Source organism: Struthio camelus, chromosome 18 (assembly GCF_040807025.1).
Source record: "Struthio camelus isolate bStrCam1 chromosome 18, bStrCam1.hap1, whole genome shotgun sequence".
Lineage (NCBI taxonomy): Eukaryota > Metazoa > Chordata > Aves > Struthioniformes > Struthionidae > Struthio > Struthio camelus.
Window position 1 is genome coordinate 12410966 of NC_090959.1, and position 27262 is coordinate 12438227.

The following is a 27262-nucleotide window of genomic DNA, read 5'->3' on the forward strand; positions in this document are numbered from 1 at the left end:
AGAGAGATCAAGGAAGATTCCGCTTGCAGGCAGACTTTCTTCTCAGTGCTAGACACCATTAGGGTTTTTCTGGTTTATTTTCTTTTTAATCTTATCTGTTGTCGCAGAAACTGTCTTTCATGAGAGTCTTTTGTACAACTTCCTAAATGCTTTTAAGGGTATAGCTGTCAGATGTGTTTTCTTGAGAAATAGTTCCTGACACACTGTGACTGTACAAAACTGAGCCCTCTTTACCCAGTAGTAGTAATCTGCATTGCTCAAAGTGACACTGCTGGTGAAAGACAACAATGGACAAAACCAGAAGAATCGACAGAACTGCAAAGGTATGTCTAGTTTTCAAGTACAGCACATAAACGATTAAAAAAAAGTCCTAGTGTAGGTTTGATGTTTTGAATTCAAAATGATGCTTGGTGGTATTGGAAATGTTTGGTATTCTAATCCTGAAGTGGAAGGAAGGTTTGTTAGGATGCTAATGCGCCTGATGTACCTCTGTGCTTTTTGTTGTGACAAAATCGTTAACTACAGGAAATGCCTTTTTGGAAAGGACTCTGAATAAAGTAGGATTCTCAAATAGTAAACACCTGTGAATAAACAAATTTGTGAAATAATAAACATATACTTCCAAGGTTCCATCTGCCTTACTGCCATCCAGTAGTAACATTTGATATGTGATTATATTGTCAGAGACTTACAGCAGTAGTTCAGGTGACCTATTTGCAGAGAACTTTCTTACATAAGAAATCAAACAGTAGAAAGTACTGTTTTGTTTGTTTCAAAAGACTGCAACTGGTTTATAAGTTTTTTGAATTTATTCATTTATTCTTATTGCATCTAATATAATTTCATATACATATATGGATAAATTAACTTGCTGGAGCTGTAAGGGCCAGAGAATGCTGAAGTCTTGTCTCCTAATTCACTGCTTTGTTTCTCCTGCTGTCTGCAAGCTTCGTAAGCAGCGTAATAGAATTATTTTTTTCATCTTGGATTATCATCTCAATATTTACTGTAAATAAACTGCTGGCTGGAAATTTGAAACAAAATATAGTGGAAAAAAGGTTAGTCTCAGCTTGATGAGCCATTTAACATTTTCCACTGAGGTTTGTAAAGATAAGAGGACAATTTTTCATGTTAAGTCAGCAGAAACTGATGGAAAACATTTTTCACCTCTATTCCAGAGAACAGAGTATTTTTTCAGTTTTCTTAAGTGGCTTGCTGACGTTTAAATAAATGTAATGGTAGCAACCTGATCTCCAGTCCTGCTCTGAGATCCTTAGGCACAGCCACAGCACACAGGGGAAATAACAACTGGAAAAGTCAAGTTTCTTTCTGCTATATCATTCATGAGCTGTTTATAAGGTTCCCACTATCCTAGTATCAGTACATTACTGTTTATCGTAATAGCTGAATGCTGTACTTAATACACAAATACTAAGGATGTGTTTTTTTGTAGTATCTGGACTTCTTGAAGCACCGTGTACCAACCATCAGTAGCTTTGCTATGACAAGTAACACTTTGCAATTCTTGCTGTGCTCCAACTGTTCCATCTTTGCAAGATAAATTCTTTCTGAAAATGAATTCAGTGTATGATTGCACCCAGAAAAATGACATTATTTCTTCGTTATTGTGTATGAGCCAGTGACAAAGTCTGCACAGGAAATATTGCATGTCTGGGTGCAATTTAAAGCACGGTTACAGAACATGCGCGGGAAACACTTCTCTTACTGTTTGACTGTGCTGTTACCAAAAGAAAAACAGGAGCATGTCTTAACTACAGATTAAGTTGGTCTGAAATTTGTCTCTTTTTCCCAAATGCCCAGCTTACATATTCTGGTCTTGTCCATGCACAAGTGCATGAACAACAGTCTTTCCACACAGTCTTCCAGTATTCAGCATTGGTAAAGGCTTCTGGTGGACTATTGTGTGAAGTTTGCCACGTCTCCAGAAAAGATACGGACATGTTGGAGGAAGTCAAGATCAGGGCAATGAGAATAGTCAGAGAAATGAAAAACAGGGCTTACAGGGAAAGAGTGAAAGGACTGGGATTTCACAGCCTAGAGAAGAGAAGATTGGAGGGAGTCACAGTGTTCAAACACATAAACAGCTGCTGTAGAATATGAAAGGAGCAGGTTGTTCACTGTGTGACAGGGTAAGAAGAAATAGAATTTAAATTACAGCAAAAGCGATTCAGCTTAGATGACTGGAGAAAGAGCAAGGATAACAATAAGCAGATGCGAGATGTGAGATTTGTTTCTGTGAGCCCTGTCTGCCCTTGGGAATATGTCCGCCTGGAGCTAGTTGACTCAAAATGCCTACAGCTGTGCACCCAGACTCCACCTCAAATACCTGGGAGCAGGGTGTCTCAAAATAGGATTTGCAACAGTTAATGTATTGAGCAAGGAGGTACTTAAATAGCCAACAGGAAATGCTGGAGAGAATAGCGAAGTTTCCGTCTTTCTGGGCCTCAAATATTTAATTTGGGAATATTCCCAGGGAAGTCAGCTGGAAGTGAACTCAGTGCCCATCTTTCCCTGGGGAAATCTGAGAGGTAAAACTTCAGCTCTGTCATGGGCAAAACAGACTTGGCTCAGGGAATTTTTTCTTAATTTCATTTATTGTCAGTTAATACAAACTTACAATTGCTGATTTGGGTATTGAGAAAAAAAGAAAACATAAACAATAAGCAAACACTTAAATAAACACCTTTCCTCTCCCTTGCCCTGGCTCAGCTTAAGGCAAATGCTTCTCCTTCCCCATTCCTAGTCTCAGTTTGCTTTATTTTCACCACGTTACGCTCAGTCCACCCCAATTCCTCCAGGGAGGCGATGGATGGCGCAGGAGGTTGGGATCAGCATGTAATGGTCTGCCACCCTCCTGGGATTCATACTGCTTTTCCTCCCCTCCTTCATGCTTCTTACTGTCGCTGCTCCAGCATGGTTCCTTCATGGGCTGCAGCTTGCTGCTGGTGTCCCCATCCCGTGGAGGGTCACCCGTGGGCCGCAGTCCCTCCAGGGCAATGCATCCCTGAGGCATGGAGCACCTCCTGGCATGAGCGTGTCTCCTGTGAAGCATGTCCTCAACCATCTCTGCCTCCATGTGTCTCTTCCAGCATCTCCCACGTGTCTCCTTGCATGTCTCCTCACATGTCCTCTCCCACTGAGCCTTCCACTCTTTCTTTAATGTGTTTGAGCAGAGATGTCCCATGCTTACTCGCCTGGCTGACGTTCTGGCGCGCGATGGCACCACTGCAGGCCCTTGGTTGCCAAGTCCTGCCACATGTGCCCGGCTCTGTACCTGTGCATGTACTGCTTGGGTGCTCATGCTTGAATTAGTTGGGTGCTCAGCATGAACTAATGGGGCATTCATGCATGCATGCTGGAAGCCCTGCAATTTATACCCAATTCAAGCTCCAAAGACTTTGAGGGTTATACTCTTGGACTAGCTGCCTAAATTTAGGGGGAGTGGTAGGGATTTGGACTGTAGTATTTAGAATTTGGGCTGGTACCTGCTCGCCTTTATCTCCTAGGTGTGCCGAAGGCCAGACGCTCTCCATCTTCTGCGGTGCAATGTCTCTGAGCTATGGCCATGGTGCTTTGATGGGGCTGGCAGTGGGGTCGGGTGGATCCATGGCTGCAAGGACGAGTGCTGCAACCCCGGGTGGCGAGGGGCATTCGCTTCGCCACATTGCAATGCCTAGCTGTCACCAATTTGATGGATCACCCAAAAGCGGTCTTGTGACCGTCTTGTGACCTCTAGTTGCAGCCTTGCTACTTGTATTTCTAGACTGTTACAAATGCTGGTAGCACCTTACAGATTTCAGGGTAGTAAATTAACGGTTGTTCTTTATCCATTGCATGATGTGGAGTGTTCACACTAGTAAAAGTGCTGGCTGTAATCATAAGAAAAAAGAAAACAAACAACATCAGAAGGCATTCAAATGAATTGCCTAGTGCCAGGTAGTTTTCTGCGTTTGGACAAATGTATTAGCTGTTTGTCTGTTCCTAGCCTGTCCAGTTGTGCAGACTTTGTTGAGAAAGCATTTTCAATTCAATATTTTCTATTCAAGATACATTCCTTTTCTGCTTACTTGATTGTGGGTTTGGGAGCATGCCTAATTTCATCCTGAAGCTACTACAGAAAGAGGAAGGAAAACACTGTAGCTAGAGAAAAGGCGGGATGAGTAGGGCAAAACCTGCCAGTGACAGTGTGCAAAAGCAAAGATATTAAAAAGTAAAGAAGCAGTATAATCTGCCCATTTATATAAGCACAACCTTGGCAGAGCTGTTGTTGAGCAGATAGCAACAAAAACAACAATAATATTAAACAATATTATTGTTTGATAGTATTAAACAATTTTTTTTAATTAAATAATTTAAAAACAAAATCCATTACCTGCAGTTAATGTTTAGCTTTCCTCTCAGGTTCTGTGCCTTTAAACTAGGGGAGTCTTTTGCAGTGGTTTATGCAACTACAAAGAAGACCTGTTATTTTCTAGAGAATTTAATATAAAAAGGTCAAAGCATAAGACCAAACCACTTTTAGGGAGGAAAAGTGAGGAGCAAAAAATGATGCCGCAAAGGCTGTGAATATGCCTCAAAATCCAAGAAAACCATGTTCTTGGCGCCGTATTTTCCATGCTGAGATGTAGCTATAAAACACAGACGGCATCCCCCATGGCTCTCGGCTCCGGGGACATCTGTGCGTCCCTGTGCCAGGCCCTCGTTTGCATCGGCAGCTGCAGGCCAGTTGCACCGCGGGGATGATTGTGCTGCGTAATTAGCTCCGTTCGGTCCCAATAGCTGTTGTCCTCTGGGGCTCCCAGCAAACGTGGCGCAGGGGGAAGGAGGCTGGACGTTCGCTCTGCAGGCGTCCAGCCAGACCCTCGCGCATTCCTGCCTAATCTGAAGAACTGGGCTGGGAGAGATTGCATTCGCCTCCTTTAGGGGATGGAGTAACAGGGAAGTAGAAGGCAGCAAAATGAAGGTCAATGTAAGTACGAGATAATTTTATTTGTCTTGCAATTAGCTGCGTTGTTTATCAGATTTCTAATGAAAGTTTATATACTGTAAATATCTGTATCTGTCAGGGTTGCTTTTCAAAGGGTGCTGTTGATCCTCTTTACAAGTTACTGAAAGAACACATGGTCTTAATTTTTAAAACAAAATCTATACTTAGGTGTAAAAATGTTTTATCAAAAAGAACAATAGTGTGGCTAAGAAGGGTGAGGTTTTATACCATTAATAATAGGCAATGATACACTTTACTATAGAAATACACTGAATGATACCGGCTGCCCCTTAGAAACCCCTCCCTTTTTTCATTTTCCTGGGACTAATGAGCATAAATGATTAAAGCTTGTCTTGCATTTATACTTCATCCAAAAGAGGAGCCACACACATGTATTTTTGCCGTAGTAGTTTTGACTACTAGGAAATAGCTAATGGAAATATGTTAAGAACTGGAGTCACTCTTTAATATAGAAATGCCAAGTAATTTGAAAATGAGTTATGTGAGGCTGGGAAAGCTTTTGCACTCTAGGATAATGATTGACCCCCCATCCTATTGCGAGAGCTCTTCTGCAAAGAGAACTGAAGCTCAAAAGAGGAAACGACCGGTGACAGGGTTCATTTTTAGGGAAAACTCTTCTGTTCTGGGAGGAGAGCGATACCTTTATGCAGTGCATCAAATCTCTTTTATAATTATTTGTTAATATTTGGCTTCCAGACTTCCAGGACAGTGCACATGCAGATGCCTAGCGTTAGTCTGCGGTAGGTAGAAGACAGAATTTCTCTGGCTGTGGAAGTGAGTGAGTCTTGCAGGCTAACATTGCAGCTGATCTCTGGCAGCTGTAACCCGGAGCAGGGAGCTCTGTGGTTGCCCTGTGCGGTATGTTAATGCCGACGGGGCGGCTGCATATATTAGTGATGGTGAAAAACCATCCACCTCTTCTCCCAGAAAAAAAAAAAAAAAGCTGAAATTTCAGATAAACGAAACCTTGCCCTAACAGGTTGTCTTAAAAAATTAACATCTTGAGGCAGATAATGGAAATGAGGGAGGTGGGGGATGCTGGCGCATTTAGGAGTCGCGGTGTTGCCACTGATTCATTATGAGTCCATGGGAGCAGCCTCTCTTGACCATCTGCTCCTTCAGTTATTGGTCAGGTATTATTCAGTTATTCAGTTATTTCTACAACGTTCACGCAATCTGTAGCAATCCCACTGCCAGTAATATGAGATCAAGGAACAGCGTCCTGTCACACCTACGCGCCGAGGAGGAAGAGCATACAGCAGTCGCTACAAACAAAATTTTGCAATTAGGGACATGGCCACATGCTATTTATTCTTGGAACGGTGATTTCAGTGGTCACGAGGGAAGCCCATTTTCTTGTCTACCAGAGAAGTACAGGAGATAAATTAGAGCACGATTGATTGGTTCTGTTCTCTGCTAAATTTCTCTGTAACTGGTACTTTTCAGCTGGAGGGAGAACCTAGAAAATGGTTTGCTTCCAAACAAAACCTATTGTATGAGCCAGGGCAAGATGGGCAGCTTACCTGTTTTGCTCCCATGACCTATTCTAGGAATTTCTTGCCGATTCCTGAGGCAGGTAGAGGAAGACGAGCAAAGACCCAATTCTAAAGAATCTGTATTAAGCATCTACTACTTAGAAGCCAGAAAGAGAAAATTAATACTCATCAGAGCTTTCTTTCTGCATTTTTAAATCCATGTGTGGATATAACATATATCCACACATGGATATATTTTACCACAAATATATATATTTTGTGGTAGAATACAATGAAGATACTAAGAAGGTTCAGAAAAGTCAAAAAAGTAATTATTTTGGAGCATATGAGTAAAGAACTTTGGTATGACAGAAGGAGCCAAAACCCAGAGATACATATATATGTATTTCTTAAATACCCAGAAATGGCAGTTTGTTTTTCCTAGAATTTAGGCACGAAACAGCACATGTGAAAATATGGGGAGTGGGAACAAAAAGAGAGTGGCACTGAAAACAGTGGGATTTTTCTGTTCGTTTTAGTACGGCTATAATTTGATGAACTCCACTTCTGGAGAAAAGGGAACTGAAGAAAATTAACAAAACTGTTTTATAATCCTCATCGCTGTATCATTGGCTAAATGTGATTCCACACAAGTTCTCACTAAGCGATTCCATCTGAAGCTTGAAAACTAATTGTTCTTTATTTTATCAAAGACTAATTTGACAATTCAGAACTTCAAACCTGATCATTAGAACCTGGTTCCACCCTCCAGAAATTAATTAAGCCTTTGAATAGAAAATAAAAGCAAGTCCTTGTCAATCCTTGCTTAAACTCAGCTCTTTAAAACGTCCGGAGAAAAAGATATGGAACTTTTGTATAATCAGACAAAATACGCAAACCAAACAATAAAGTATAAGGAGCTTCTGCAAGTCACAGAAAATGAAGCACATCAAGCAGGACATACAACAGCGCTCACCTAGGAGGAGCTCACATGCATGTGGAGAAAGATCAGAGCATTTATGGTAAATTCTTCTTTCTTCTGCATGTGTTGAAAGATGTTAGCTCTATCTACAATTAATTGAATTGGGTAAAAGTTGAACTGACTGAATCTGGGTTCTATTTAACAGGGACTTCTTTGGGAAACTTGTTCCCAGCTAACAGGGCAATGGAGAATGTTTATTTCTTCAGCTTTGTTCGGAAGTGAAGAGATTAACTGCAAACAGTTATGTAAACATGTCAAAGGGTATCGCTGAGGCATCAGCATAACTGTTTTGCAAACACAGCCCACTGCCCTTAATTGTATCTCTTCCTTCTCCTCAAATATTTTAAGTCTAATTTTCCTGCAATAAAAGTGCTTCACCCACAAAAGAAACTCCTATGATTAAAACTATCTCTTGTTTAGATTATTTCAATAGGTTTTTAAAGATGCAAAGATAAGACAATAGAAGATAAAATATTTGCTTTTTTAATTTGGAAATGAAGATGCTGTGAAGTATTAGCACGCACACAGATCAGATGAAATAGTGCATAACAGTGATTTGGAGTTTCCAGACACAAACTGCCGGAGTGCAGAAATGATTTTGGCAGACTCGCAGGGAAGCTGCTCAAATTATCATTATGTGGATAAGTTTTCTAGGGACATTTGCATATATTTTATATGAGATTGTATTATCTGTGAATAGTGTTATAGGCTCAGCATCAGGATCTGGATAGGAAAGGGATCAGGAGATCTTAGTAATATTAAATGGTGTATGAAGTTGTAAGGTATTTTTTGTTTTGCATTGGCACAAATATTTATCATGTATACAGAGTGCACATGTCACTCTATGTGAGTATTCCCATTTTGAGGTTATAGATCTATCTTTTATAGAATTGTACAGAAAGGCACAATTATCAGCCTTAACTAAAATTTGTCCTCTCTTCGTTAAGACACATGAGTTAGCAGCTTTCATTCTGAAGACTCCCAAGGGCTGCTTACGTTTTTTGGTGGAAGTGTTGCTGGATAAGGATATACAAACAATAAAGGTTTTAAAAGCAAACTTGTAGGGAGATTTGCTATCTTGTATTAGATCAACTGATCTAAAGTCCAAAAAAAAAAAAAAGAAAGATCCACTTCCAGGTACACAAGGACTTTTCCTCAGGCCTGAGTTAACTGAACCATGTTACCAGAGGTCTTACGCTGTAAAGCTATTGAGCACAGTTGGCTCAACAGGCACAGACTCATTTGCATTGCTGCAACGAGGTCGTGGACCCCAGTGTGGGGAAGAAAAACGTCTCGAAAAGAGGCCACAGAGGATGCAGGCTCTGCCTTCTGGGTCTGTGCTCTGTCATCGACTTGTCAAAATCTGCTTAGTGAGAGAGAAGAGTAGCAGCGCTGCCTGCCAAGGTGCCTTCTCAAGGGCCGGTGGACTGGCTTGAAGATGTTCTTCATCTTAGAATATTTTTTCTGGGCTGCCGAAGGGCTGACAGGGAAGAAGCAACAAACGTCAAAGAAGAAAAACACTTTGATCTCTTCTACATTGCTTTAGTACTTATAACGTGTTGGTTAGTGTAAGGACACATTAAAGAGATCACATAAAATAACAAGGAGCTATACACAGCTGGCCTAGATGGCATTTTGTGGATGATAGTGTTAGACAGCCAGTTTCCGCTTCTCTGGTAATAAAGAAAAAATGCAGGTCCCATTGGCCCCAAAGCACAGCTTCCTCCTATCCAAGCAACCCATAAGGTCTCTGCGATCCTGGGAATGCAGAACTTGTTTATATTTAATGGCAGGTCAGAGATGCTTCTGCTTACATGATAGAAAGGGGCTGCCACAGTGATTCTTTACATATGTCCTGGACAGCTGAAAGTGTAGATAGGGCCTGATTTCTGACAAATATCCTCAAATTAGACAAGCCAGATCCTGTACTACAAATAACCTGACTCCACATAACTGCAGATACAACTGATACACCTTAGCTATCTATCTGTTTTGTTAGATCCAGCAACTCACCTATCATAAATAGCTTGTAATTTTTTTCTACAAAACTGGCCCCGATGTTACGGTGATCGCAAAAATCAAGTGGCTGGGTTGAGTTCGTCTGAAAATGCTTCAGAAAGTAAGATTTCTTTGGAAAGCAAATTGGAACAGTTTTGGCATCCAGTGGCTTCTCAGTAATTCACTCTATTTCCTAAGGTGAGAAGCAGATGGAGAACGTAGGCTACAGCCTGCAGAGCTGGTGTGGGCTGGGTGCTGGTGGCAAGACAGGGCACAGACAGGGGAATGACGGTAGTTTACTCAACCTCTCCGCGCTGCGGTTTACTCAGTATGACCATACTCCCTTTCTGAACGTATCGCTAAGGGTTTGACTTCAGTGAAACGCAAGCATGATGAACGTAGCTTTAATAACTGATCTAGCTCTGCTGCTGCAGCAGATTTGGCTAGCACCGCGAGGGGGTCAGTGCCACCTCAAATGCCACTGGAAGAGCAGCTAACCTATAACAAGCTCTTTGCTGCCAAAGCCACAGGGCTTCCCAGGACCTGGGCTAGCTCGGTCACTACTTGCCTGCACGGATCTCCTGTTCAATAGTTAAACACAGCGGCACTGCCTGACGTTAGGCATTACTGTTAGTTTGTGACAGGGTGTGTTTTACCAGCGCTAGGCTGATCTTCAAGGTGTGCTGTGGCCTCCTGTGCTAATACGGACTCATTCCACAGCTGCGACTCCTAAAAACTACCGGAGCTTTGCTAACAGTTGCTAAACCGCCTACATCCCTCTGATGATAATAGTGCGTACAAGCAACGCGTCCTAGGTCTCTTTCGCACCAGCCCCTACTACTATCCGGTCCTGAGAAGCTAGGTGAGAAAGTAACCACAACACTCAGAAAGGAAATAAGAAAAAAAAAGGGAGGGTCACTAGTCCTGTAAATAGAGGAGCAAAGAAGGATAAAGAACAAAATACAAAGGCAGAGCAGCTCAACCTCTTAGTTCTTATGCCTTGGGAAAAAGTTCGTCCTTCTGTGTTTTCGGGGGGGGGATCAGAATTCAGGAGAAAGTGAATCACTGGAGCTACCGTCGCGTTGCTTGTATTGGTTTTACAACATAGCGATGCAACTTTCTGTCAGGTTGTGGGTGGGCACTGAAAATTTATATATAGACGTGTCTATTCAGGGAAAGAGGTTGGGGTTTAGTTTTTTTCTTTGGTAGTGGTGGGGTTTTTGTGGTTCGGTTAGGCTTTTTTTTTTTTTTTGCATCCTCATATCTCACTGCAACATGTTTCAGAATATGACTGACATGGGTGTTGTGAGGCCGAAAAAGAACAAGAATAAATGAAACAACGAATAAATTTTGAGGCCTGTGTAAATAGTCTTACAGCATATCCTAGAAGAACTGCCACACGTAGTTTTGTATTTGTGCCAGTTTGCCCCGTGGTAAAACAAACAATTTTAAGAGGTGTCTTTTAAAAGAGCTTTGCCTGGCACGCTCCTGTAGTTTGGTGGTTACAGGTTACTAGTAATTTCTGTGTTACAGGTGTACGTACCTTCTTATAAAACTTATTCAGAAGCTAGTTCCAAACGGGTAAGAAATCTCCATCAAAATGCCTCCCTGCGTTTCTCTGTCCCTTTTAAAATGCACTGAAAAATGAGCAGGCTGCAAGGGCCTGAAATTCAAGATTTTTCAGGCAGTAAGATCAGTAATGCTTTTTCTCACTATTGTCTGGAATCATTTTTCTAGCAGTATTACTCCAGTGACGGAGCTGGTAGTCCAGAAGGAAAATCATGAAAAGTTGAATGATATTGCTGTGCATTTATGCAATGCTGAAATTGAGGATGGGTGGAAAAGACTTGCTGTCAAAGTCTACAGTACCGATCATGTGTCCTGAATCTTGAAATGTAATTTAACATTGCCTTAGATGGAAGAACCTTCGCATTTCTCTTTTTCCTGTTGATAGCTCAGCTAAGGCCTGACAGTCTTCCAGTTCATTTGCACTCTGCAGTCTAGAGTTTGGGGCCTGTCTCCACCACTTCTCTATTTAACAATGAAATTGTTAAGGTTCCAGCCTTACAGATGATCTGAGATGATCTGTGAGAACAACAGATTTGTTGTTCCAGCAAGGTCAGATTTTCCAGTGTCCAGTGATTCTGTACACCTCCTTGCAACTGGCATTGCAAGGAGCTTGCAATTGCATCAGCTGATTGCATCAGCTTGCAACTGAGATGACTTCAAAGCTTCCTGGGAATTCATGTTGCCTCCTGATGTGAGCCCAAATGTCCTAATTTGAGCTCCACAAACTAGAGACCCCCTTTAAAAACTTGAACCACTGTGATATGCTTTGACTTGATATCTCACTGTGGGCTACTTGCCCTTGGATGTTTGCACAGCTTTTATTGATAAAACCAAAGGGATATGTGCTGTGCTTCATGCAAAGAAGAGACCCCTATACTGAAAAAGTTTGTGACTTTCAGACTGTAAGCTTAAAATTTAACTTTTGTTCACTGTGGGCACCCCTGAATATACTCACCTGACACTACCAAATGAAATGTTGGTCAGTTGAGTTTTGACCACATTCTTGCGGAATACCTTTGCTGCTGAATGGACTCCTCTGTTGCTTACACTGACCTGGCTGTTCTCTCACTTTATTTGTTTTGCAGTAGAAACAGATCTAGTTTGTCCAGGAAAAGAGATGAGAGAAGAGCTGAAATGTTTTCTCCTCCTCATACTTGCTGCAGTCATATTTGATTGTTGCTGAAGTGTTGCTGATGGGAAGAGCACCTCCTCACTCTGTAAACTGAGGCTGTAGTGTACAGTTACCATTTGCAGAAATTCTCACTGATGCATAGAGGCCAAATTTTGTCTTAGCAAAAGTCAGCATATTTACTCTAAAACAACTGAGACTTAAAATTAGACGTGTGTAGTTTTATACATTGACTAACTGAAAAGTTTGGCCCTACGATGTGTTCAGTTTGCTATTTCCACAAGAAAGAATTAACTGGGAAAATGTTGACAGCTAGATGTCTTTTAAAACTATACTGTGAAGCAATTTTTCTCTTATTTGTAGTGGTGTAACTAGGAAGGATGGCCTTGTTGTCTAAGGCAGGGGCTCAGTTCCTCTGTGTTCAGACTTCCTGGTTCTGCCACTAGTTTCCTGTGCGAGCTTGGATAAGGCTCTTAATATTTCAGTTGCCTGTTCGCAAAAGGGGGAGAGTGCTCCTCCCTTCGCCTGCCTGTCCTCTTCAGATCTTAAGAAGAGGGACTATCTTTCAGTGTGTTTTGTTTAGTGCTCAATAAAAAGGTCTCAAATTGTAAGCCAAATCTAGAAGTGTTGCTGATTAACAATAGGAAAAGTTATCTTTCTCTCTTTTTCATTTTAATCACAATTGCAACAATATATGAAGCCCAAACCCACCCCAGGCTGCACTCTGTGATGAGACTCCTGAAGACCTGACTTAAACATCAGTGGTTCAGAGCATTTGCCGCTGTCCAATTAGAAAGTGGGCTACCATGTCTAAGGCAAGAAGATTGTTTTAATCAAACTGTGGCGTAAGGTAAAAGGGACTGTTGTTGTCCATCTCGGACAGCTGCTGATGGACAAATCCATGTATCATAAAAAGGCCATTGTTCACGGTCATTCTTACGAAGAAATGTATGCTACTAACAACAAGCCACTTTCATCAGCTGAGCAGACAAATTGATTTTCTTCTGCTGTTAATTCAAGCCAGCTGTTGCTTTACAGCAAATGCTCTGGACACAAATATGAGGCATCATGTTTCCTGTTTGGGCGCTATCTCTTTGGACATTGCTTGCTCCTTCTGATAACAAATTAATGCTAGAACACATCCAGTGGGAAGCAGTCAGTTTCATTTTAAAGCTGAAGGCAAATATGATGTTGTTGTACTGAAAAACACTATGTCCACAGTTCTTTCTACCCTTTGTACAAACGCCTCAGATGAGTAAGGTTGCCTTCTGCTACTACTTTTCCTTCTTTTAACTGTCGTCTTGTAATGATTAAGCAAATACCAAGATCCTAAATATGCTAAAAAATGGAAAACGGTTATCCACACACTTGTAATTGCCATAAATTTATAGGCTTCAGGTGAGGCAGGTAGGGCTGCTCTGTGGTCGAAGTTGCTCATTAGATCCTTGGGAAATACGAATATTTGTTATCTCACAGATTTTCTGCAACTTTAGGAAAGTCACTTACTCTCTTCTTCCTTGGTTTTCTGTCTAAAAAATGACAATAACAGCACTGCATGAGGATGCTGAATGATATATTAAAGATCAACATATTCGGATATCGGTGGTATCTGTATTGTGGAGAGAAACACAGACACTGCTTCAGGTGTGTTTGCTTGAAGATAAGCCAGTGAGTGCACTGCCATGCCAGGCAGCTGCTAGCCGAGCTAATTGGTTTGGCATCACAATGCACAAATATATTTAGATTTGTCCCTGAGCTGATGTGTCACATAAGTGATTAGTGTGGGATTCTCTGTAGTAGGTAGTATCTATCCAGCTGTCCTGTTCGGGGCTGCGTGGGCACAGCTAGCTGAAGTCTGTGTCTTCACAAGTCCTGTGGCAACTCGAAGATGCCTTGCGTGGACACCATCGATCACGGGCACTTTGCCTGTGTCATTTGCAGAATGTGACACTACAGCAAAGATGTTAAGGAAGTAAATATCACTTTGTTGTGTGAGCTCTGTTAGTCTCCCAGTGCTGGGAATCATGGAAATGTTTCTGTAGGTAATTCAAAACATATTCTCCTTATAATGGCTTCTAGGGTTAGGAGCCATGATAAAGGGTTAGAAGATGCAGCATTCAAAACACCAAATACTGCTCTTTTCTAGTATTTCTGCCACTGGAGTTACCACTGGACACTTATTAAATTCTTTAGGGTTGACATTACTGAGAGGTCTGTCTTCACAAGGTTTTGAGAAAAGAAAGAATGTTAAGGGAAAGTAAGCAATGTTTTTTTCAAATAAGAAACAATTAGCCTTGTTTATGTGCAGCTGAAGCCCTCAGATAAATTAGTTAGCAGTCAGAGAGGTGTGAGGTTTTTTTTGGCTTGGTGATACATTTCCTGTGTGAGCTCTGACAAATAATTTTTAGAATACCATTGGAAAAAAAGTACCTATTTTTCATATAGGGATGTTAATAAGGTCAAAGTAATGAATGTTAGCAGTGCTCTTCAAGAATCTCGGGGGAAAGAGGATGAGGAAATATATAACAGTATTATATGATTTATTTCTGTACTGCACTGAACATGGCAGATGCATGCTGAAAATGCTTAACACTATGAAACCAACACTTTGAGAGATGTTCTTTAGTATAAAAACTGGTGAGTCTGAATTACATTGAAATTAAGGTGGAGATAAATGCTAAACTGGCAACTAGTGTAGCATTTCTATTGCTATGAACAATGCAATGCCCACATTTTGATTTTTTCTCTCCAGAACACTCTGGCGAAAGCACTATATGACAACAAAGCGGAGTGTTCAGATGAGCTGGCCTTCCGCAAAGGAGACATCCTGACGGTTCTTGACCAAAATGTCATTGGCAGTGAGGGTTGGTGGAAATGTTCCCTTCACGGCAGGCAGGGCCTGGCTCCTGCTAATCGCCTCCAGCTCCTTGATGGCTCTCAGGCAGACCTGCCACCTTCTTCCACGCAGAGCGACGCCGCCACCGAACTGCCAGCTGGCCAACAAAACATTTACCAAGTTCCTTCCATTCCCAAGTCTGCCACATTGTCGTCTACATATGAAAAGATGGACGGGTGGGTTAAATCACCAGGTAGGACCTCTACTCTACCTGCCCACGGAATGTATCAGGTACCAGCCTTGGCTGCACAGCTGCTCAGTGAAAGGACCCAGAGCTCAACCAATCAGGTAAGAATATGCACGGATAACAAAATAACAAGTGCTATAAATAAAACAATTATTGGGAGATGGAAAATAATAAAGGCTATTGGTCTGAAAAATTCAGCTAAATTTGCAGCAAAGTTATTCAAATAAATGATGTTCAGAAAATTCCTATAAATTCTATTGCAGTGCATAGTGTTATGTAAGAAGTGCTGCTCTGGGCAACATACGATAGTCTCCGTTATTCTGTAGTCCCTCACATTTTTTGACAGTTTAGAGCAGCTGTAGAATAGGATAGTAAGTAAAGAATATACCATTTCTTTGGGGAAATCTAGAAACAGTTTACAAGCACATTCCCAAATTTAAAGTAGCAAGATACAGAACTTTCTCCTCTGATGGTCTACAGCATAGAGTCCTCTGGGCAGATGTGGGGTCTTTGCAATCATCCACGCAGGAAGATGGTTTGTAATAAATAAATCACCCTTTGCTGAGATAGCTGTCTTTGAGCTAGTTTCTCCTATTTCCAGCTCCTCAGCAAGCTCAGAGTGCTGCTGCTGTCTCTCTCTTCTCCTGCTATTCAAGGTTATCATTAGACTTGCATAAAATAGAGAGCTACCTGTTTTAGACACGCTGGAAGAGACAGGGATTGATTGCTCAACAGCACACGCAAGTTGCTCCGCCAGTCTGTGTTTGCACGGGATGAGAGCAGTTACCAGCAGTCATCAGTAGTCACCAGCCCCCTCAGCTGCAGGGGATGTTGCAAGCCCCAATCCTCCAGCTTCCTGGCCTGGCCTGACCTGACCTGGACCTTTTTTTCCTCCCTATTCCTTGCGTTTGGCATTCAAATGAAACACGTAAGTGGAAAACATAATTTGATTAAATGGATCATCAAGTATCTTAACATTAATTGTGATTTATTCAGCAAAAAAAAATCATGGGGAATCTTTTATAATAGGAGAATAATGTGTCAGGTGGGGAGGGAGTCCCATGTTCAGTCCCATGAGCTCTTCAGCTCTCACTAGCTCTTTTAAACTAACTATTCTCTGTATGAAAATCATGTTATAAATGCTAGTTGACAGTAGGGCAAAGAAAAGAAATTCAGCCCTGAATCAGGCCTTTGGAGTTGATTTAATGATTTAATGATCATTGCATTTATGGAACTTATTTAGCCAGCTTTCATTCTACAGTGTCAAAAGGCAAGTTACAGCAGCTGAGGTGCTGGCTCCCTGTTTAAGTGGCAAATGGGTGCTAGAAAGCAGAGAATTCAGTGTATTTTTGGTGACCAAAATCTACATTTTCAGTGTTTCAGTTGCACATCCAAACTCCATGTGCAATTGCCATAACTTCAAGCTCAAATTGGGTGTCATCGGCAAAAAAGCCTTTTGCACTTGGTGTGATCTGATTTCTCCTCGTTCCTAACCCGAAAGAAGGCATTCACAAATAGAATGGGATATTGATGCACATTTTCCATGTTGTGTCAGCAAATCAGACCCTGAAATTGTCATCTATTTATTTTTTATCAGAATGAGTGGTACAAGGTAATTGGCCTTTTCTGTCCCTCTGTCATTTCATGACCTTATACGGATGTTTTCTTTAACAAAGAACAACAACAACAAAGAATATCCTAGCCTGCTTTTACTATTTAGAAGTTCGGATTTGCCTGAGCTGCCCCTTGCACAACGTCACAGCTGTTACTACAACAACTGCACCGGCGCGGTCAGAAGCCGCGCACAGATGCAGGCGAAGGCACAAGAGGCGAGCAGCCTACGCGAGCGCAGGACGCAAACCGAGGCGCTCTGGATCGCCCCACGCAGATCCTACGGGACAACTGGCGAAGCTCCTGACATACTCAGCTGTCCTCTGAGCAGCTGGGTAAAGCTCCTGTAGGTCTTTGAGGGAGCTGATTGAAAGCAAGAAAGCAAAACAAAATGCCGCTTTCAGCCTACCTAAAAGTGTTGTCACTTCTTTACTTGTCGCCTGACATGCAGTGCAGTTTCTTGCTCTATTGTGACTGAAAGTACTTTAAAATAATTTATTCGCCTCAGATGTGATATTTAGTGAGTTTCCTTTTTGTTACACACTGAATAAGGTTCGTCCACCGGAAAATAGGCTTGGGCTAAGGATACCGTTTATCTTTTATCCTGCCTTCTCAGGAAAGTCTCTTTTGTGCCTGTTAGTGCTGTTTTGCAAACAGGATGGCTCCTACTGCAGAGCACAGAGGGGATTTGTGTTAATTTTTCATTTCCTTTCTTCAGAGAAAAGCTGAGTGCTTTCATGAATAAGAGGCAAGCAGACATAAGTCAGAGTCCTGTTCCTCTACCACATTTCCCCTAAACTTAGTGGCTACCACTCTTACGTGATGGAGAACACTTCCTCCAATTTTTAAATAGTTTACTGTAACATCTCATCTCCAATGGCGTTGCCGTGGGTCAGTAGTTTGGTGTTGCTACAGTCCACTTATAAACCAGCTACAGAGAGCCAGGCTGAACCCATGCTGAATGAACGTAACTCATAATGGTTTGGGGGGTCAATAAAAAGTCCTTTTCCAACACTCATATTTTGGCATCTTAACTAATTGTCCTACATATCTGATTGTAGCTCTTAAAAGGATGTATAAGGCAAATAAGAAACTTAATCTGTAACTGACCTAGACAATGGAATTGCTTTATCAGACTTCTCTGGTTATGGAGCTGGACAGGACATTGAAATAACTAAGTATGCTCCTTCTGAGAGAGTAAATCTTTCGTTACCAGAAAATAACGCATCTCAGCCTAGACCTTCTCGCTGCTCCTGCTCCCAATAAATGTGGCTTGAACTAATGGCTCTGTGAGACTGGAGAAGTAGAAATTCCCCTGATTTCTTTTTTTAGCGGTTCTGCTTTTGGGTAGTCAAAAGATTTAGACGATATCTAAAGCTGGATTTTCTCTGAATCTTTTCCCTCCCTTGCTTAATAAGGCAGATTGCCCTTAATTTGTATGTGTCAATTCCTATCTGAAATAAAGTAGAAATACTGGCAAAGGGGAATTAAAGGAAAAAATACTAGACCTACTTTTAAAGTTCGTTCCTGTCTACTAGCATCAGTGAACAGCTGAAAGGTTTTTAGTCACTTAGGAGAGTTTCCTCTAAATCACTTATTTAACTAATCCAGTTTTAAAAGAGGTCCTGAGCTCACTCATGATTTTTTTTCCCCTCTAAGCACCTGCTTACTCTTCCAAGAGCGTGCCGGGCTTCAGTCCCAAATATCAGACGCGAGGTATATGATGTTCCATCAACGCAGCGCCGAGAGTCCTTATGCCCACAGGTGAGTCCTGTCATGGTACCCCTGGGGCAGCGGGAGCCACGTCCCGTGTCCCTCTCAGGAGACCTTAGAACACATTTTGAAGTAAATTCTACCATTTTCCTATTTGTTTTGAATTCTTCTGTAAAATTTGTCAGAAACCTATGCTTTTTTTAAGGAAGTTCAAAACCTAAAGCAGTTCTCTTTTGAATTTGTTAGATTAGTCTTAAATCTGCAGTTCTCTTTTGAATTTGTTAGATAAGTCTTAAATCTGGTTATGCTTCTAACGAGCACTTTTAGTTCTGCCTTAATTCAGGCATAAGGCACTTTTTCGCAGATGAATTCCCAGCGTCAGACAGAGTGGCCAGCTGCTTGGTTTGCCCTGTCAGGAAGTGGGACTTGTCTCTTTGTCTCCTGTGTTGACTGGGAAGATTAGAGTGTTTTCTATAAACTGAAATGACATGTTTACAGAAGAGGTGCTAGCGCATGTACAAATGGAAACTAAAAGGTCACCCACACCACCCTCTCTGGGCAACAAAATGCAAGGGATTAGATTACGTAACCCTGATACATTCAGGGTAAGAAGGACAACATGCCTTTAGCATCTACGTCTTGAAGCAACCTGTCATATGATCTTTTTCCTGAGCCCGTGCTTCCCTGGGGAGACTGAATGTCACCACAGTTCCCCCACCTCCCCTCTGCAGTGTGTCAGGGTCGCCAGGCCCCGCAGCCCAGCTCCCTCCTGCCCGTGATGGGAAGATGCGCGTGCAGCAGCGGAGCAAGTCTACAGAGCCTCCCCGCGCACCCGACGCTCCCTGACAGCACCCGGCAGCGCAGGATTCAGACCAATTTGATTGACTTATTGTCAGGTTATCAGCAGATGTCTTGTTTTGCCCACTCTGTTTAAGTGGGGTGAGCTCTGTTCAGATGGAAAGCCAGGCGTGTTGGTGCCAGGTTCCTTGCACCACCTAGCGCCCATCTCCCTCCCATACAGCAGTGTGCCAAAGCACCTCAGCCGCTCTCCAGCACATTGTATCCTGACCCAAGCTGTAGGAACCAGGAGCTACGCAGCATATGGCCAGAAAGCCTTTGATACCATTAAAGTCTTCAGTGGGCTCTAAAAACCACTGAAGCCAACCTCTGTATTTTCCTTTGACTAGACTGGTGCCACTCCACCCACAAGAAGAAAGCGGTCTGCGCTGCTGGGGTCCACTGAGTGTTTCCGGGAAGAGCCAAACCAGCTTTACGACATCCCATCCAGCCCAGAAAAGGCAGGGACCGTTATCCAGAAAGACTCTCCAGTGAGCAACGTAAGTAAGAATCATCGGACATCAGAGAATAATAACGCTCTAGTACTGTAATGTTGGGTGTATTACCTCCCTTGAGGTGTGTTTGTAGGTGAGGATGCCAGTGATAGGACCAGCACGTCTTCAGCACAGTACTTCGTACTTCGTATTAAAGGAACAAATACTATCTGGCTTCTGGTAGTCAGGGAACCTAGCAGGACTAGGACTACTACTGTATTTGTATTTGCTTTTTAGGAAAAAAAATTCTTGCCTTGTTATCTTTCTATGACAATGTGAAAAGCAAATTCAGTGTCCTACATTCTTGCATGTCTGACTGTTTGTAATATTTAAGCAGACAGAAGCAAACTGTTCACATTCCAATGGTGAGCTATAACTCAATTGTACCATGATCTGCCACTGAGTCGCTGCAAAAATTCAGACAAGAAACTCACTTCCAGTTTGCCTGCTTTAAAATAGCATTATTATTATTATAACTATAGAGCAGAAAATGTGTACTCAACCTATAGTTTGGCTGAACACAGTTCTCCCATCTCATTAATCCTTTTTGAGATTTGAAATGCATTACTGTACCATATCAGGATATAACAAAGACTCACACTAGACTACCTGGAAGATAAATGATTCAGGCTTAAATCCTTGCTTTGCTTGCTTCAGTTTGCCGTCCTCCATGCCACAGTGGTTTCCCAAACACCGGGGTATTAGCTTTCCTGAGATGAATGCTATCCTTCCCCATTAATATTTGTGAAAGGGCGTTTGAATTTGTGAAGCATTGTCAGGGCAGCAAAGGCTCATAGACCCAGAAGTGCAATGTGAAGCTGCATCATCCCGGGATAAAGCCGGAGGGGAGTCAAGGGGTCTGTTTCTCCACCACTTTGTGCAGGCAGTCTCCTGCTGCCTCCTTTGGAAGTGCAGCATACCTGGCTCTGGGCAACAACCATGAGGGAGGAATCAGCCTTCCCAGCTGTTTCCCACTGTGTGAGAAGCGCCATCCTTGGAGAAAATGACTGGTCTGAAATTTCATGACAAACAAATGTCTGGATGGGAACTCCTGATTAGTGTGTGTGAAACACACTTAGCTGAGTGTGAAACATCTCAGGTTTCCTGAACAGTTTTAGGATCCAAGAGGATTCTGACAGCCTCCTTTGCAGGTGGTGGTCCTTGATCCCAGGGCTGACCCTCCCTGCACAGGGAGTCTGGTGCCTTCTGGTTTTGTGGCTTTGAAGAGAACTGCCACAGGTTCACAGCTGCCCCATGACTAGTCGTGCATTAAGTGTGGCTTCAGAGGCACCAGTAGGATTGGCTCTACCCCCAACCTGGCACCTGGCGTATTAGGCAAGCGCCCATTGAAGCTGGCATTCTTGGTAGCTGCACGGCTGTTAACGATTATACTGGCCAGCTGCAACAGCCTGGGAGCAGATTTGCTTTTGGAGACACGGTCTATCGTTGCTTCCAAAATCAAATTTTCTTAAAATTCTTTATTCATGGGAAATTCAGAAAATTCTGGCTGTGGTCTCAAACACTCGTCTCAGTCTCATTTTCTGCAGATTGTGAAGCTTGACTTTACCAAGTCTCTCTACAATTTCTGTCAGGCAGCAGTCTCTCCAGTAGTTTCTTGTGGCTGAACACTCCCGTAGTTCCTTGCACTCTCTCCTGCTCATGCTTGTGAGGCATCCAGGTGTGATCTGTCCCAAAGTGCCTATTACTATTACTCTAGATTTTCTTATGCAAGAAGAATTCTTGCACGCACATTTTCCAGCTTACAGATTTCAGCTGTGCACAAGCATTTATTTTAAGGCACTAAATAAGATCTATATTCGTCTTAGCAAACCTGTGTTATGTAAAAATGTAAATTCATCGCAACTATTTAAGAATGGTCCGTTGTGCCTTTTTGTGATTTATGCTGTGAGTGTATGCATATGAATGTGAGGTGGGGGAGATACTGGAAAATCAAGTGCTTTCCTCTTATTGAGAGACTTACAGAATGAAGCAAGTAAGATTTTGTAAAACTGAGGGTTTTATCTGGTAATAAATTGGCATTCCACTTTTTTGGGGGGTAGCCATTTCAGAGAATTATGACCGCTTCCCACCCCAAAGGAGCCAGGAAAGATCCCACAGATGTCATTGGTTGGGAACAATGCTGTATGATTTCATTACCTGTGCTCAAACTATTTTATTCTTCATCTGTGCAGCTTGTACTTTTTATAAAGAAAACAAAATGAGAATTATGAGCTATACTTTTCAGAGGTACAGTTCCATTGATATTACTGGAGATGTATACATTTACCCTCTGAGAACTCAGCCTTGTTTCTCATTTCTCTTGTTTATAAACACTGCTTATAAATCCTGTGTGCTCTCTTGCAGTTATATGACGTCCCTCCCAAAAGAGAACGTGATGTTTCAGAAAATGGATCTCAGAAAAAGTGCTGGGGCCATTACAATACCTTGCCAAATCCTCGAAAGTCAGAATGGATTTATGATATTCCAGTGTCACCAGAAAAAAAAGGATTAAAACAGAGCCCTCCTGGCCATTCCTGGGAGAACCAGGTGTTGTATGATATACCACCCACCAGGTACAGGGCACCGACAACAAATACTGAAGCCAAAGTTGTAAATCCACAATTATATGATATTCCACCACTACAGAACAAAGCTACGTTTCCAGATGTCCCTCTTTATGACGTTCCATCCTCACGGGACATGCTCCTTTTGCGACAAAACAGTAGCCACGATGTACCCCCAAGTCTGCTGGCTCCAAAGGTTGAGAATCAGACTTCCGAAGTGAATGTTTATGATATTCCGAAAGGTATGCCCACTGCTTTGCAGTGCAGAAAGGAGGTGGGAAAAAACAACAGCAGCTCTGGAGACCAAGCATACCATGTTCCTCCACAGCTCTCAAGAGATGTAAAATTAGAACGAGACAGATCATCTCTTTCTAGTGTGGACAGCAGAACCAGCACCACCTCTACATCCTCAGACTCTTTTGCAGAGGCCTTTTCTGTGTCAGTACCAGAAGAGGCTGGCAAAGAAATTAAACTGGACCTTGACGTAGCCATAGAGACACTGACTAGATTGCAGCACAGTGTTTCTAGCTCAGTGGCGAGTTTAATGATCTTTGTGAGTAGTAAATGGAGATTACAAGAACACCTAGAGAAAAACATTGAAGAAATCCATAGAGCAGTCGATCACATAAAAGTATCACTGGGAGAATTCTTGGCCTTTGCTCAAGCCATAAAAGTAAATGCCTCTTACCTCACTGATAATAACCTTCAGACCAGAATTAAAAAACAGTTAGAAATTCTTGTGAACTCATTCCAAATCTTAAAAGAAACAAGAGAAGCTTTAAACAACTGCAAGTGGTTGCTAGAGGTGTTGGTTATTAAGAAACCTCAGAACAACCCAGATGATCTTGATCGCTTTGTTATGGTAGCTCGCACAATTCCAGATGATATTAAGAGATTTGTATCCATCATCATTGCCAACGGAAAGCTTCTCTTCAGAAAGAGTGACAAGGAACAAGAAATGAAGCAATCAAAAATGAACATAGCATATAAAATGGCAGACCAAATCACAGCGCCCAGAAGAATAGAATTAGACTCACTTCAAAGAAATGTTCCTGATAAACCAAACCACAGTCAAGTCTCTTCTGACAAATCAAAAGAAATAGCCATTGAGGACTGTGATTATGTTCAGCTACAGGTTAGTATAATACCTATATTCTTCTTGATTGTTTGCAGATATTAAACTATTAGCATTGTTTTAACTGCGCATTAGTACAAACTTTTCTTCCGAACTCTATGCGAACTCAGGATTTTATTAGAGTGCTAGAGGGCGCAGGTACTATAAAGAGTAACTATAATCAGTAACTATAAAGAGAACCGGAGTCACAGAATTTAGTGAGGTAGCCAGACAACACTGAGAAAACATTTTAGCTTACCCATTTGAATTTATTTGATACCTAGTTTTTTAGCTGGGATTTAAGCTGTATATTTCCTCTCTGTAGATTTTCTTTTCTTGCCAGTATATTTTGTGTGTTGACTCTGACACCATGATACAGGAAATGTAACTTTCTGACTTAGGCTGTATCAAATTTATTTGTTAGAAAGTTTCTGGAAGATTGTCAGAGGAATGGTTCTCCTTAGAAGTACCAAACTGCCTGCTAAGCATCTAACTCTTGTAATTGATTTCGCAAAGAAATGGTAGCTTGTCCTTAGTGTTTAGGATAAGTTACGTTATGTCGATGTTGGTTTCAGTCTTAGATCTTGCAGGATCAGACACTACATTTTTAGTAGAAAAAAGCTACAGCTGCTTCTAATAAAAGCGCCATTGTAGTCCATGTAGGCTGCATATCATCGTAGCACATAAAGGCTGCAAAGCAAGCAGACATTTTCCCCGAAATAAGGGAAAACCAAATCTATGTTGGAATATCTTCTGTAAACCATTTCAACTTTGTTTTCATTTTGATTTATAACAGGCACAGAAAATCCTTTCAACTACAGAGGTAGCAAAGAAGAATACAGATTCAAAAACAAAGGTATAGGTTTTCTTGATTTTGAAAACTATCGTTTATAAGGACTCGTTGTCCCTGGTTTCTGTGCTTGTTAAAATTCAAAATAGCTTGGGTTTGGACACCTATATTGATGCATAGAGAGCTATTTGTTTTCTCTTTGATTATTTTCCTAGGACTAGTTCTCAGAATTACTGCTGAAAACCTGTGCAAAAGGTTTATTTTCCTCATATGTAATAAACATAATGATGGGAGTTAATATTTCAAAATATCTTATAATGCACTCGTTAAGGACTATCTTGGTTTTCTACATTTTTCTATATTTTTCATCATCGATTACCCTCATGAAGTCAGTACCATTAAAAGTCAAGTCGACGTATTTGTATTATCTGCTAGTTGGAAGTCCCAAATGTATAAAGGATTGATGTTTAACTACAGCACTTCGTGTGCTATCCCTTATTAAAATTGTGTTATTAGTGAAACCTGTTTGGGGAAAAGGTAATTGGGGGAAAATACTATTTTGAAGTTGAGTACTTTAACAAAAGAGAAACAATTGCAAAAGGCCTCTGGGCTGTGGCACTTTGGAGTCTCTTAACTAACAAAACTCCATGGAAGTAAAGGAAGGTGAAGAATATAGGGTAGAGCAAATAAAGAAACAATTAGGGTGCTACCAAGCTGAATCTTTTTTTTTTTCTCCTTTTTCTAGGTTTTGCCATCTGCAAAAAGGAATATAATTCAAAGCAAGCAGGACTCTGCAAAGAAAATCACTCTTTCAGAACACTGTAGGCTGTGTTTTGGTGCACTTCACAAGGCAATTGGTGTCTTTACAAATAGTCTCAGTAATAACCAGCCGCCTGAAATCTTCATATCACACAGCAAATTGATCATTATGGTGGGACAGAAGTTAGTAGATTCTCTCTGCCAGGAAACTCAAGAAAAAGATGCTCGTAATGACATTCTCCACAGCAGCAGCCAATTTTGTAGCCTACTGAAGAATCTGGCTCTTGCCACCAAAAATGCTGCAATACAATATCCAAATGCAGACGCAATGCGGGAACTTCAGAACCAAACTGATGAGCTCTCTAAATACGCGCAGCAGTTCAGAGCAATGATGGAATGAAAGAAACGTCACTATTTTTAGAAATATATTGGTGACAACTTGAATTTCTCCATTGTTAGGATTCTCTCTTCAGTCCTTTGGCATTGGGCTGTTGGGCAGCTTTCTCGGGTACTGATGCACTTTCAGCAGGTGAAGACCCCTGGGGCAGCAGATTCTGTGCCCCAGAAGAGGATTTGTACAATTAAATCTGTACTTTCTTCTCTTCTGTACTTCAGACGCTGCCTGGAAACCTCTTCTTCTTAGTGTCCTGACAAGAATATTTGCCATGTATTAGAGCAAATTTATTTTACTATCATCTCGCTGATTCTTTAAAATTTCCAAAAACAGCAGATAAATCTTTTCTTTTCTCTTTTCTTTTCTCTTTTCTTTTCTCTTTTCTTTTCTCTTTTCTTTTCTCTTTTCTTTTCTTTTCTTTTCTTTTCTTTTCTTTTCTTTTCTTTTCTTTTCTTTTCTTTTCTCTTCTTTTCTTTTCTTTTCGTATTTGTGTATGTAAGATCTCTTTAAACTTTGCGGCATATTGATCCATAAGTTATGACACGTTGATGTGTGAAACCATCATCAACTGATGGTGAGTTCTAGCGCACTGTACTCAAATTTTGTAATTATGCTTAAAAAAACCACTTTGCAGCTGTTTAATGTATAAATGCAATGAGTGTATTACAGGACAAAATCTGGCAGGTACTAGGCAAAGAAGAGATATTAATCAGAAATGCTCCAGCTGAGCACAGAAGGAAACAGACTTGAAGGAGTTGTGACTCCCGATAAAGATAAATACGTGAGGAAAGTGCCTCTGGGGTCTTCATTTACAGGCTGAAGCATTTCAAAGAAGTGAAGGAAAAAAAAAAAGCATTAACTGCAGTCACTAAAAACACAGCGACTTTGGAAAAGTTATTCCTACAGACTGGAAGTATGACATGATTTCTCCCTTGACACCTACAGCAACAGCGCTCACGAGGGAGGGGGGGAACACCACTCCCACGGGCTTTGCAACTGTATATTTAGTGGGCTAATTCCCATATTTCATTAATTTTATCCTAAAATTTGCAGGATCTGAGCTAGAACAATGATGAAGGCCCGGTAAACATTGGGTAGGTGGTATGTGGGTGTTGTTTGTATCTTTCTCATTAATTTATTTAACAGTTGTATCTGAAGTCTGGCCTTTCTTGGCAAAGTTGTACCGGTTTTCTTCTTTTCTCTCTCCAAAAACGGACAATTAGTTTTGCTACTACGTGCAGCTACAGCTACTTTGTAATGCCAAAACAGACACATGCAATTGGTGCCGAGGGCGGGCGGGGGGCCGACAGGCGGATTAATTTTATCCTCTTATCAGTTTTATTTTCATTTTTTAGTCGCCATGTTATATGTATTTAAATGTAGGCACACGTAAATAGTACTGCGGTCCAACAGGGCAATGCCTAGGCGCAGTTTACGCTGTCTTTGCACGTTTTCTATTAAACTCACTCCCGAGCCTCACTGACTTTCCTCACCCCAACGGCGGCGGCGGCAGCCCGCTCGTGGGGGCGGGGGGGAGGGGAGGTCCCAACCCGGCTCCTGTCAGTGGGGGGAGCTCGGGCACCTCAGATGTGCAAACTGTGGTTTCTGAGGATGGTTTCTCACATGAAAGGGCTAAATGCGGCCCGACGCCTCGGAGAGAGGCGTGAGAGGGGGCGGCGCCCGTCAGTCCCCGGGGCCCGCCGGGGCATCGTGGTACGTCC

General features: G+C 41.7%; 1 protein-coding gene across 4 annotated transcripts; it reads left to right on the forward strand.

The window, feature by feature from the left end:
* Positions 1 to 27134, forward strand: CASS4 (Cas scaffold protein family member 4). 4 transcript variants are annotated; one of them, XM_068912837.1, is made up of 7 exons: positions 1 to 323; positions 14935 to 15366; positions 18536 to 18640; positions 19777 to 19926; positions 22285 to 23619; positions 24395 to 24454; positions 25134 to 27019. In XM_068912837.1, exons 1-7 carry the CDS (start codon positions 288 to 290, stop codon positions 25545 to 25547), a joined length of 2532 nt encoding a protein of 843 aa, XP_068768938.1. In that variant the 5' UTR covers positions 1 to 287; the 3' UTR covers positions 25548 to 27019. The 4 variants fall into 4 exon arrangements, with proteins under 4 accessions (XP_068768938.1, XP_009682294.2, XP_068768939.1 ...); XM_068912838.1 differs by lacking the exon at positions 1 to 323 and adding an exon at positions 4641 to 4990 and having other exon boundaries at positions 25134 to 27134; XM_009683999.2 differs by lacking the exon at positions 24395 to 24454 and having other exon boundaries at positions 25134 to 27017.
* Positions 27135 to 27262: the final 128 nt, after the last annotated feature.

Excerpts from the sequence above, each read along its gene's own strand:
- CASS4 (XM_068912837.1), top strand. The coding sequence starts at position 288 with ATGGACAAAACCAGAAGAATCGACAGAACTGCAAAG. Across the intron at positions 19,927-22,284 it reads AAGACTCTCCAGTGAGCAAC|TTATATGACGTCCCTCCCAA; the intron begins GTAAGTAAGAAT and ends GCTCTCTTGCAG. Across the intron at positions 24,455-25,133 it reads ATACAGATTCAAAAACAAAG|GTTTTGCCATCTGCAAAAAG; the intron begins GTATAGGTTTTC and ends TCCTTTTTCTAG.